The sequence below is a fragment of the Monomorium pharaonis genome, chromosome 2, assembly GCF_013373865.1.
Source record: "Monomorium pharaonis isolate MP-MQ-018 chromosome 2, ASM1337386v2, whole genome shotgun sequence".
In the NCBI taxonomy this organism is placed as follows: Eukaryota; Metazoa; Arthropoda; class Insecta; order Hymenoptera; family Formicidae; genus Monomorium; species Monomorium pharaonis.
In genome coordinates this window covers 20,221,244-20,234,646 of record NC_050468.1, presented here as the reverse complement: position 1 = coordinate 20,234,646, position 13,403 = coordinate 20,221,244, and the positions used below count along the sequence as shown (strand labels likewise).

The window sequence follows — 13,403 nt, the reverse complement described above, 5'->3', positions numbered from 1 at the left end:
AATTTTACTACACTTTATCGGATATCACGGTTTTTTGATAAAGATATTGCAAAAAGAAATATTGCAAAAAAATGTAAGTGACGGGTTAAAAAAATATATTAAATTTTTATAAAGTACTATCGAAATCATAAAACTTTTGATCAAAACGTTTTTTCAAATCATTAATAATTTTATATATTTAATAATAGTTTTAATTTACTTATAATAAATTGTTTTTTTTTTTCAAGGGGTTGGTTTTATTTCTAAAACTTTTGGACATCAATAAAAAATTGTTTTATTATTAGATATGCCTATAATTCTGCGCGGTTTCAAGTTTTTTTGCGTTACCGATTGTTACCCCTTGTTAGTTATAGAAGAAAAATAATGGAAAGTATATCTAATTAGTAATCCCCTGAAATAGGAAAAAAAACAAGAGAGTGTTTACTACATTCTTAAGGTAATAGAAACGTGAGCAATGCTCACAGTTGGTCTAACTATGTCAATGCGTAATTTTTTTACCTTTCTAACAATGCGGATATTCGAGTGCCATTGCATGTTTCAGTATATAATCCTATAAAAACATTGTTATAGTAGTTTCGAACACATTTTTTTATTATATAAAAAATTTTAAAAACAATGCAAATATTAACTATACTTACTTTATGTTGAACGTGTAATTATGTATAATTTACATGTAAATTAATATTTTGATATTTTTTATTTACTCATAACAGAGAAGATTAAAATTATCTAGTACAAATTGGCGTTGTGTTTCATTTATGTATATACAAAAGAAACAACGCAAAGTTATTTTAAAAATATCTCTTGTATAACTATTTTATAGATAATAAAAAAAAAATGTTTCATATAAAAACTTATATAAATATATATAAAATATGTCTATATACAGTTTATACTAGTTTTTTTGTAAAATTTCTTATAACAAAATAAGTCATACTGAAAAGACAAAAACTAATTAAAAAAATAATTGTCTATATATAACCATATGTATATTGTATGTATGTTATTACGGAATATATGATTATATATGGACAATTTTTCATACATAGCTTTTTTAAAAGAAGCAATGCAAAAATAATTTTTTAAATTAGTTTCTGTCTTTTCAGTATGACTATTATTTTGTTATATCTAACAGAAATTTTACAAAAAAAAGGAAACATAATATAAACATATATAAACATATTTTATATATATTTATGTTTTTATATAAAACATTTTTTCCCGGGTACTTTTCTTTAAGTTATTTATTTATTTTAAAACATTTTAAAAGAACGGAAGATATTTTTTAACTTAATTTTGTAATGAGATTAATTAATAATGTCCAAGCAGTCCAATGGATAATAAGGCGAAATGTAGACTGTAACAAGACAAACTTTGAAAAAAAACCATGTATTATAGAATAATAGATTACAATGTTCATGGTAATAATGGTATAATAAACTGCAATATAACTAAACAATAATAATAATCAATAAGAATCTAAAATAACACAAATACTGAATACATATCATTAACAATAAGGAGCGACTTCGAGGAAATTTTGGCAGAGAAACGAGCCAAGCCGCTATCAAATAATCATTAAAAGAGAAACGCCGTGATACAAAAAGTCATAAAACTGACAAAATTTTCATCGGCGTTTGATTACGTTGTTTTTACGAAGACTTAAAAGAAGCACTCAGAATTACGGTGTTTCAGTATCGTTATTAAAGATTCGCATTTTTTGCAAAATACATAAATTTAATATTAATCTTAAATAAACTTATAAATAAACATCCGCCAACGGGCACTAAGCGCCATTCGCCATGTCTCGCATTTAAATGAAAACTAAAAGAAAAAAGTTTTTAATAAAAAATAAATACAGAACTGTACATATACTTCACTCGTAGATAAATAGAATAACAGGATCAAAATTTGTATTAGAAATGATTATTGTACGGCTACGGTAGTAATTTTATATATGTGCGACGTTGAAGCTCCTTCATTTACTTAAAATATTTTTGTTACATCAGAAGCTCCGCGTTTCGCGAAAGATAAGTTGCTATCTATAGCGAACTATAACTTGCGTGGTTTCAGTGAGGTTCGTTTACATTTGCTAATTTTAGGGGGAAAAATCCCATCGTGTCTCATAAATTATTCTTGAGTCTGTATCGTCAGCTAAATATCCGCGGTTTCTCCCCTGAGTTCGTGTCATTCGCGGTCTCGTTCTCGAACGTAAAAAAATCGCACGAGTAACAATACATCGATTTGCATGACGCGACGCAGTTTAACCGAGTTGTTGCTTTCATGGCGCTTAGTGTACTTAAAATAACAATTGTCTACATCGTAAAAGGGACTCAGGTCGCAAAATAATGTCGCTAAATAGTTACACAGCCTTATTACTACACTGTTTCTAGGAGAATTCAGCCGATATATCGTAATGTCGCGATTTAAAAAAGAAGCAGAGGTATTCTCACATCATCACATTTTATACAGTGCACCTTTATTTTATCTTCTTCTTTCCGCATTTATAATTGCACTGTGTGCTTCTTTCTGCAGATTGGTCCTTTCCATGTGATTGTAAACAAGTGACTACTCATGAGCTGAAATCTCTAATCTCGTTATACTAACAAAGCATCTCGAATACAAATTGAACGGACGATAACTAAATGTCCGAGAATAAAATTCGAGAGCGGGCGAATCTTTTCGACTCAAACAGCTCACAAGTATACATTCTAAAATATCAAAGCCTATGACTCAGGGATCACGATAAAAATGCGGTTCGCAAATTTAAATAGTTGCAAAGAGTCTCCCTGTAGTAGTCCGAATCGGAGTCTCTTAAAACTATATCAATAAAACTATATGTAATATTAGAAGTACAGCGAAATGGCTGAAGATGTTTTCTCCTATAAAAACGCCGTTTCCAAACAGACATCCTTACATTAATTTTTGCACAGCTAACATTCATAGCACTCTTCCAGATACTTTTATTTTTATTCCATTAGAAACCTCTATGATACAATTTTCATGTTTCTGTAATAAGAATGCAATTTAAACAAAACATATTCATCTAGTATTCGAATATTACAATTTATCAGCTTCTTATTGAAGACAATAAAAAAAGCAAATTTATATAATATTTAATCTTATATCATATTTACAATAAAAACAATAAAAATAAGTTACAGCGTTCAATTCTACGCGTAGTAATAATCTCGTGATTATTTAACACATTATCCTTTTGTGTTTGTAGAAAAATAATTAGGGGGGTAATTTCGTATTTTCTAAATTGTGCTCTGTTCTCAGCCAAGAAGCTACATCACGTAGTACAAAAATATATTTTTAATAAACCCGATTTCGTTGAGATCGGTCTAAGACAACCAATTATTAGTACATTACATATACACACGCGCACGCACACACACACGTGACATTACGCGATTAAAATCGACTCTTTCCAACTATTTCAATTTAAAAATGGCAGTTTTATCCGCCGCTCTTGTAGCAGCGATTATTGAAAACTGTTAGAATACGACAGCGTATCATCTATGTCGGAGGCCAAACACTAGTTTCACGTCTAGAAGACCGTTTGTTATCATTAGGAGCATCGGTAACTACGTAACGCGTTAAACATTAGGTTTCACTAAAACTGTTTGGTTTTTACTCAGCGCTTTTAGGAACAATATCGCCGATATGCTGTGTGCGTTTAGATACGTCCCGTCACGCATTAAATACGAAAATAATGTGCGCGACCCAGTCGCGACTAATCGAGGAATAATTGATGGCGATTGTGTGTGCGATAATTGACCGGTTAGTCTCGATCAGGCTGTACGTCATACCGCGAATCTTTTTCCTTAAGCTGATAAAACTGACAGAGTACATCCAATCGCGAAGAGCGGTTTTCTCAAATCGATTACTATGGCCGGTATTTATAGTTGAATCTTATTTTAAGATCGTCTTAAGTAACGCTTTAAGATGTTAAAACGGTCCTGTGATTGGTCGATAATATCTTAAAACAGTACTTAGGACGATCTTAAATACAATATTCAACTATAAATACCGGCCTATGTGATAGCATCCTCTATACGTTTTCTCGATTATTTACGACTTAACGGTGAATTCGTGATGGCAGATTCCCCAGTAAATTGCGTAATTAACTCTGAGTATTTGACGCGTGGAGGACAATAGTTCGAAAGGAAAATCATGAGATGAATGACATTGAAGAAACTATGAAATATGATCGACTTGTAATTGAGAAATTATGTACGGTTTTGTACAAACATGACCAGAGTGAGTCGTCTAATTCTTTCCAATTATTTTATGTTATTTAATTTGCATATATATATATATATATATATATATATATATATATATATATATATATACACACACATACATACAAATATCAAATTTTATGTAGAAAACAAAAATTTTTTTATTAAACATGTATATTTGTGTCATATTTAAATGTGATAATACGTATAAATTTAAATGTTATATAATCAAATATCAAATATATCAAATTAATATTGCAAAATTTAATATCCAAAATAACGTTAAACAACAACTCACTAACTGTGCATTTCAAAAGAAGAACCTTTAGGCTTCGTTTACATCATGGGTACAGTAATAATGCAGTTTGTTTTAAATTTCCTTGAAATGGCACAACAAAGACAAGCATTGTCTATCTAATTAGTAGTACATAATCAGACATTTATCCACAAATTTTGTTAAAGAATTCTGTGAGAATTCTCGTATTTCCAGAAGCTTTATTCAAAATTCCAAAAAAGATTCGATTTTTAATATAGTTTTGAAATAAAATTATTTTACTATAAAATTAATTTACCCTTTAATCACATTCTTCTTTAATACATCACAAAAAAAAACACTTTAAATGAAATTTAGAAAAATACTAAAAAGAAATAAAATTTCAAGTTTTCCCAACTTAAACTTAAAACTACAAAATTATTAGTTATTGTATATATTACTTTCAAATTTCCAATCGTTTTTGGGATTTATACCGTTTGTTTCAAAATTGAAAAACGCAACGTTTTCATAGCAAATTGCAATTATACATCCTCTTTAAAGTTAGAATCACTTTAATGCATCATATGGATACGTTATGATGTTAGAAAACAGCTTGACATCGTTTCTCCAACAAAATTGTTTTCAAAAATTTTTTTAAACAAAATTATGTAAAAATTTGAATTATAATTATTTTAATTATAATTAATAGTATTTGAATCCTATTAAAGTTTTGTTGCAAAATGTTTCAACAGATTACCAACTGGATTGTTACTATATTTATAATGTGACTAAAGTTTTGACACAGAAAATTTTGGTAGAAATTTTCCGATTTCTTTGAAAAGATACGAGATGATCAGCTGTTTTCTATAAATACTTCCTTCTTTGTAAATCTGTAGCAATGTGCTCGACTTGCAATAATTACATGCTATTCCGGCTTAATCTACCAATTCTTAACTATAGACAATACCGTTGTATACTTCATGGAGCTGGAGAAAACACTGATTCACACATTTTAATTATAGACTAAATCCCTTGATTATATCACTGACGCACTGGATTATCGTAATTCATCAATCAACAAAACTTTGCTGAATATCATTACAATCTTACATACATCTATGACTGCAGTAAATAATGCTTTAATGAATTCTCAGTAGTTTAAAGGCATCCAGGCATCGTGGCATCACACAATGTTTAATAATGTTTAAAAACATGTTAAAATTTTTATTCAGTTTTAGTCCAATCCATAATGAATTTCAGTTCGTTTTCGTGCATAAGAATAACGAGGCAGCGTTCAAAAATTTTGTACTTAGAAATACTTTAATATTAGTTCTTTTTATCTGACTTCATTTGCCGCGAAATATTGGGAGTAGATTGATTCTTAGACAGATTTCGATTAGCAAGTGTGAACTCATACACGCAAGTGATCATATTCGTCGCCGTAGAAAGTACACCACACATGAGCAAAAAAAGGAAACAAATTATATTTATATTTATTTCCAAAGAGAAATTGAATATATATAAATATATACCCATATAATTTCTTGTTCAAAATTAGAATTTAAATATTTAACATTATATAAATAATATTTTATTTTTAAAATGCTTATTTTTCTATAAAATATAAAAATATAAAGAATTATATTAATAAAAAGAAGTAAATTTATTATATTTTATCAACTAAGAAATCTAAGAATCTAAGAAAAATGTAATAAATTCCATTGCAATAAAAGCTCTACATTTCGGAACTCAGCAGTAACTTTATAGTTACAGATACAAAAATATAAAAACTATAATAGATACTGAAACCATTGTTAAAACGACATTCAAGACTCTTCAAGACTCTTTGCAACAATCAAGAATTGCAATATTTCAGAATCTTTGCAACGGCTTAAATAATAAATTAAATTGTACGTGTAAAATCAAATTGTATCCAGTTTTGATCGTGAATAAGCTTCTTGACTTATTTAGTTGATTAAGTTAAATCTGATAAATGTGTTCCTTGATATCACATAGATAGATATTGTTACTCTAGTTACTAGATACTAGAGTCTAGTATGATCACATTTATGATGTTCGTCAGACATTCGCACGCTGGTAATCAAAATCGTCTCAAAGGTATTCTGTTCAAAATGACTCGTAGTGTTTCGTAAGAGCAAATTTTATCATTAAGGATATATTATTTTCCTCTCCTCTCTTTTCTGTTGTCGCGATGTCTTTTGTTTCTTCGTGAACTCCTTTCTATTAAATAAAATTCTATCTATTTACATCAAAGCGCTTGGTCGCGTGCCGACACAGCTGAGCATCAGCTGTAGGCCTGGCTATCACGAGAGCACAGGAGCGACTTCGGTCGCATCCTTGCAGTCTTGAATGGATAATTGAGCGATTTCGCTCACCATCTCCTCCTGAGCCTCCTTCTTCAGTATCGTGTATCCCTGTTCCTCGTTTTCACACACGGCTTTGCCGTTGACCGACCTTGCTTGACTTGCGTTCGCCTTTTTCTTACCGGATGATTCTTCGCCCGACGCGTTTGGATTAATCTTGAATACACTCTTGATAATGCTGTTCATTGTCGGCTGCGAGCGCCTCGGACTTTCCGCGGAGTTGTGCTTATCACCTTTGGTCGTTGGCATTCTTCGCATCCGTGCATTGTCTCTAACAAACTTATTGTGAACGTTCTTGTGATGAATGAATTGTTGCATGGCCGGCGGCGCTTCCGTTTCGTGTGTTTCCGTCAAAGACCTCTTACAGGATACTGGTTTTACAGAATTCTTTTTTTCACACGACTTTTTATTGACGGTACGCACGAGTTCTGGATTACAGACGTCTTCTTTCTCTTTCGGATGAGCATGCTCAACCACAAATTCGTCACTCTTCTTAAGATCCTCATCTAAATCTATTACCGAAATAGCCTTCGGTTCCTCTAATTTTTCCGTTAAAGTTTTATTGCCTTCCGCGTGATTAGTCAAATCTTGCCGCTCCGTCGGAGTTTCCCGCTGAAGAACTTTAACAGGACTTTTCGGTTTCGCGGAAGATTGGTCGTCCTTATTTTGGCAACTAATACAAGAGGTGTGTGTCGGTGAATTTGCCTGCCTCTTAGTAGAGTTGTTCTTCTGAGCTACTCCCATGTGCGGTCTACTTGTCCTATGAGTATTATTTTGTACATTAAACGATCCAGGTTTCTCGCCCCAGGCATATTGCGACTTGAAATATATTTGTGATTGCTGTGGTTGCAGTTTCGTTGTTACAGACTCTATCTTACGCATATCAATGTGCATCGTATCCACATCCCAGTGCAATGGTGGCAGCGGCGGTGGTGGCGGTGGCGGTGGCGATATCAGCTGCTGTTGTTGCTGCTGTTGTTGCTGTTGATAAGTGACATATGGCTGAAAAGGCTTCATTGAATTCGACGGATTATTAATTGCCGGAGCGGTATTCATGGCCGGTCCATATGGTAGGTTTGAATTTGGATGCATATACTTTGTGTTCATGTATTGTGGCCACGTTTGCCTTGGTTGAGAAAACTGATGCGGCTGTACAGCAATAATATTCTGCACAACTTGACCGTCTCTACCACGCTCGCTGTAATTGCAGAAGCTTTTATTAAACGTGAAAACATTGTGTCGGGATAGCAAAACAGGCTCGTTCTTCGAAATTGCCAGACTTTGAGGGTGATGACCGTAATTCTCATAGTGCATGTTTTCATTGTTGATAGTTCTACCATAGGCAACGTTCGAATGATACTGTGGTGGTTGTGGTATGTATTCCTGCCGCTGATGCTGTTCCGGATATTGAGGATATTGAGACATGGCAGGTTGAACGTCGATCCAGGTTTCCTGCTGCGGGGGCGGACGCTGCTCGTTGTCGCGTATGGCTAACACTGCATTCCAGACCTCCTTTAGCTCGCCCGTAATATCTCGGTCTTTCAGTATAGTGTAATTACGATTGAAGATTATTCCCTCGTTCATTGCTTCTATGAAGTCTAGCAGTAAGTCGATAAACCCCATACGCTTCTGTTGGAAAGTGACATGCGCGCATAATAAAAATTGCAAACACGATTGTTTATTATTTTAATAACATAATTAATAACAATATACTCAAATCTTGTAAAAAAATTCTCTCAAAATTCCCAGTTTTTCTAGAAATTTATTTAAAAATTCCAAGATTAGAGAATTTTTAAATATAACTTTAAAATTTGATTTTATTTTATTTTTTAATGTTCTTTATATATAATTGTGCAAAGAAAAGTTATTCAAATTTTGAGAGAATTAACTTTTAAATTTGTAATTGCACAAAAAAAGTACTACAAGAAAATATAAACTAAATAGCACATAATGATTTATTCGTAATAATGTAGTTGATTAAAATACGAAATGTAATTAAATACATAATGTCAATTTAGAATAATGTAACATTGTCTTTTATAATGTCACTGATTTTTTAAATGTAGTTGATTAAAATACGAAATGTGATTAAATACATAATGTCAATTTAGAATAATGTAACATTGTCTTTTATAATGTCACTGATTTTTTAAATGGTCATACGAAAAGTACATAGATGTGTATGTTGTATTTATTACTAATCAATCGTCAACATTTTGTAAAATCAACAATTTTTTAAATTAGAAGCAAAGAAAATTTTTATTAAAAAAAATAGATTATAAATATAAAAGAAAAATTCCAAAAAATTCCCTCAATCTTAATACCATTCCATGAAAATCCACGATTTTCAAGGATAAAAATTTTCTAAAAATTCCAGCTTTCGTCTGGCAATATACATTTTGATTAAGGAACATTTGTTAAGTAAAGAGTTGCAGATCAGAAGTGCCTTAGTCACCTGCATATCCTGAGCGTTCTTGCCACTCATTCGCAAGACTTCTGGGTTGGCCATCACGGCGAACACTATGGCTTCTGTTTTTGTGCGAGGGGGTGGCACTCTCATACCTCCATAGAGAGGTATAGGCTGCGTAGATCTACAAGGCATTCCAATTTTGTCCCAAGAGAGTACGTTTACGTAACATGGAGCTGTGGTGCCCTGTGTACCAAAAGAATCAACATTTACATAATACCCTTGTGCCATCGATTTCTAGAAGTTATGTAATAAACAATGCTCTTGCAGTAGCAAGAGTGCTGCTATCAATAAACAATTATATACCTGTATAAAGTCCTGTATACACATATGCGGCTGCGGTGGATTCTTGAAAAGTCGCGCCCCATTGCGCGACTTCATTCTGGGCTGCACGCTGCTTTCTGTCATTTTGCAACTGAAAATTAGGCGAATCAATAGAGCTTCTAATTCGATCAACGCTAAGAGAGATATGTCAAAGAGAGATAAGCTATGTCAAATGCACATTTCTCTCGTCGAGGACCCAGAGAGAAAGGGAATCGAGGATTCCTGTCGCGCAAGTTCCGCGTAGCGATACGCGGTACCGCGTTTGCGAGGTGTGCGTGGAAAGAAACGCGGAGTTACCAGTTGAAAACACCTCGCTATCAATATGGCGTGGCGAATGGTCGAAACGCGGATCGCGGCAAGTTATGACAGATACGCGGGTCCCGCGGCTTCCTGCAAGACGAACTTACGAGCAATTATGTAACACGCGATCACCAGGACGAAGCACGAAGGCTCGTCCGAGAGCTAGAAAGAGAAAGGGAAAGAAAAAGAGAGAAAGAGAGAAAAGGCGAGAGCCCTGATCGAACCATCGAGATCGCAACTCGGAGCACTGCCAAGGTTACACGCGCTCCGCGTCAACATAACCTAAGTCAAAACTCCGCGGCAGCCTGCGGCAGCGAAGCTACGGGCCGCTACAGCACGCCGTCGAGTCGTGAAAGGGAGGCGGTCGTGACATGCGAGGGGAGATGTCACGTCGCTTGTCTCTCTTCCCGTGGAAACTTACCCCGACGATGATGTCTCACTCGCGAGAAAACAACCTCAAGCAACCATAAGCCTGACGGCAATACATCCCCGGGTAGAGAAGACCGATTCAAGGGAGACGACGAGCCATTGTCCGTTTTGTTTATTATCCTTCCGAGGGCTGCACAGCACGGCGCCCGATCGACATCTCACGCCCTCGTCACGGCCGCCACACGAACCTCCAGCCTCCACTCTGTGCTGTAATTCCGACCATCCGACCCCGACGAGCGCACACTAACACACGCGTACATACATCGCGCGTTCCGTCTATCCGTGGACTCGTGATTCTCGTGAGTCGTCGCGCAGTGTCGCGCACTCGGCTACACTCGGCTACGTTCGGCCGATTCGGCGTACCAACCGCCAAGAGCCGGCCGCGACGTAGCCGACGTAGCGTAGCAGTAGGAAGTTAAGGATTGGCTGGGTAGAGCGCGCGACGACAGCCCATGGATAGACGGGACGGAGTGCGAAGTGCGATGTGTGCTCGGGCTCGGAATCGTAGTACAGCCGGCACCAGGTATAGCTTCCAGGAGCTCGATTCTTGAATTGATTCGCAAGAGAAACGTATTCGCAAATTCTGTTCTTACAGAAAAGTTGGAAATTTATTGGCTATCGTGTGGCTTTTAACCAAAAAAATTTGCAACTTTTCTGTTAGAGCGAGTATTTGCGTATACGTTTCTCTTGCAAATGACTTCAAAAATTGAGCCCCATTATTCGTCATTTCATGCTGCGTTCTAAAATTCACTGCCAATATGGCTCCTGCACATTGAACGCGGTAAGATCCATTGCCATATACTTTCCAAACCAAATCTTGAAATTAATACGGCTCTGCGAGCCGATTAATTGACATCTTAAAACAGCTAGTACTTAAGATAATCTTAAATATAAGATTGGTTTACTGGATTAAAACTAAAATTTATAGTTCTTATATTTAAGTCTTAATTTCATCTCTTGAGATACTATAAACGTTTAATATTATCAAACAACGACATAAATACTGCCGTGTCGATTTGTGTCTCTTGCTAGAAAGCTTCCATGATAATTTTCGTATCATTATCAGATTTGAGAATTAAAAGTTATATTAACTTTTAACTTAAATCAGTTAATTTTTAATGAATTAATTTTCAACTTCAATTTCATTTATTTTTGAAACATCTTTTACTTTATTATAACTTATAGTTATTATATAATAATTAAATCTTAGAACTTAAAATCTTAATTACTTTTTTCTGTATTGCATTATACATTTTTAATACTTTACATTGCTTGTATTGTTTATAAAAAAAATTTTTAAAAAGATTTATGCAAGCATAACATAAATGATTCGTATAATCTTACAATACTCCCGATCTTCTGATTGTAGCACGGAAGAGAACCGTAAAATCGTGGACGTTATCTGTGGATTTCATTGGCTTCGCAATTCAATCCCACAGTTTCTGGATATAGAGGCGCTTTGATACGAGGTGATGAAGTTACTTACAAATTCCCTAGAGTGCATCGCATGCGATTTGGCGCCGGTAAAGTGATTGCGTGTGATTTCGGTTCTGTTATCTAATCTAATTTAATTAAAATATACCGGACAAAACAATTTAGTTAATATAAACAGATATTTTTTTATTTACACGTATTTCGTAGAAGCCACTAAATTTTTTATTATACAAAATATTGGTTACTTTAAAAAATGCTCAAACAGCTTTTGCTTTAGCAATTGCTTTTTAGGTTATACTAAAATTTTAATTTTTGTTTTATATAATAAAAAATGTAGCTGCTTTAGTCCGAATTCACGTCTATTTTCATATCGAACAAATAAATCTTTGTAACTCCATTCGAACGTCATCGTGCTGCACGGAGAGGATGGCTGGCAGCACGATGCTGTCGGCGTACTCTGCACGGTGCGCGACATCACTTATTTTGACACGTGAAGTTAACCGCGCGGCGCAACGCCACTTTTGACGCGTGAAGTTGACTGCGCGAGAGAGAGAGAGAGAGAGAGACGAAGACGCTTACACTCCATCCTTTTGCATATCACTTTCAGAACACAACGGACGCAAAGGAATGAGGACCAGCTCCGGAATAAGTAGAAGCGAAAATCTCTTAATTAGTAAGTATAACACGTGTTAACCTTGCGCTGTAATTCGTTCGAACACGTACATCTGTCAATACTTGTCCGAAGCGAAGATCGCGACTTACAGCACGATCGCGCGACGCGTCAGTCGTGATATGCGAAGTCGATCGCGCGGGAAGGAATCCCTTCGCCATCTTAATTGCATTCCTTCTCATTTCCCAATTTCTCATTTGCAGATCATGACAAGCAGCGGCAAGTCTGACATGGATCATCGGTGCCGGGACGAATGTCGCACCATATTTACTCGGTAAGTGGAATCTGCACTTTACATCCGTGCATTTTTCATGTATTGGACAATACGCGTTATTCGTAAAACACGGTCGATCTCGAGCTACGCGTTCACTTGGCGCGAGCCACCACCATGTCTCTTGATATTGGAAAAAGACAATCGTATGTATTAGCGATTATTCGCGTGTGCACAATCGACGTGTAGGGACGCGTATCCAGCGATGCCAGTATCGAATCTTTTTGTAACATCGTGCTGGCAGTTATCCTCTCCGTGCAGCACGATACTGCAAAAAGATTTTTATACTATCATCGCTGTTGTGCGATAAACCGCGATTGATCGTTTAAGCGGGATAGCTCGAATGCAATAATCTTTTTTTTTTTATTTGCCGTGTTGATATGATTTTTCACTAAAAAATTGCTATTGACTCACCAGTATGAAAGAATCTAAAAAACAAAATGGGAATCGAGTAGAAAATTTGATATGGGATTATCCACATTGAATTACATAAATAGTTATCTAGATAAATAATAATTTTATCTTACCTTAATTTGAATTGTTACAATGTATCTTGCACAAAACATTGGCGCAATATTGGGAAGTAAAGTGAAGGCAATATTCCCAATATCGGTTCAAAAA

General features: G+C 34.9%; 1 protein-coding gene across 2 annotated transcripts; it reads right to left on the bottom strand.

The window, feature by feature from the left end:
* Positions 1-6,247: 6,247 nt before the first annotated feature.
* LOC105829513 lies at positions 6,248-10,922 on the bottom strand. Of its 2 annotated transcripts, none has more exons than XM_012668423.3 (4): positions 10,400-10,922; positions 9,661-9,769; positions 9,343-9,540; positions 6,248-8,513 (listed from the first exon to the last, which is right to left on the bottom strand). In XM_012668423.3, the coding sequence occupies exons 2-4, from the start codon at positions 9,760-9,762 to the stop codon at positions 6,828-6,830; spliced, it is 1,986 nt and encodes a 661-aa protein (XP_012523877.1). In that variant the 5' UTR covers positions 9,763-9,769; positions 10,400-10,922; the 3' UTR covers positions 6,248-6,827. The 2 variants fall into 2 exon arrangements, with proteins under 2 accessions (XP_012523877.1, XP_012523876.1); XM_012668422.3 differs by having other exon boundaries at positions 6,248-8,516; positions 10,400-10,920.
* Between the last annotated feature and the right edge of the window lie 2,481 nt (positions 10,923-13,403).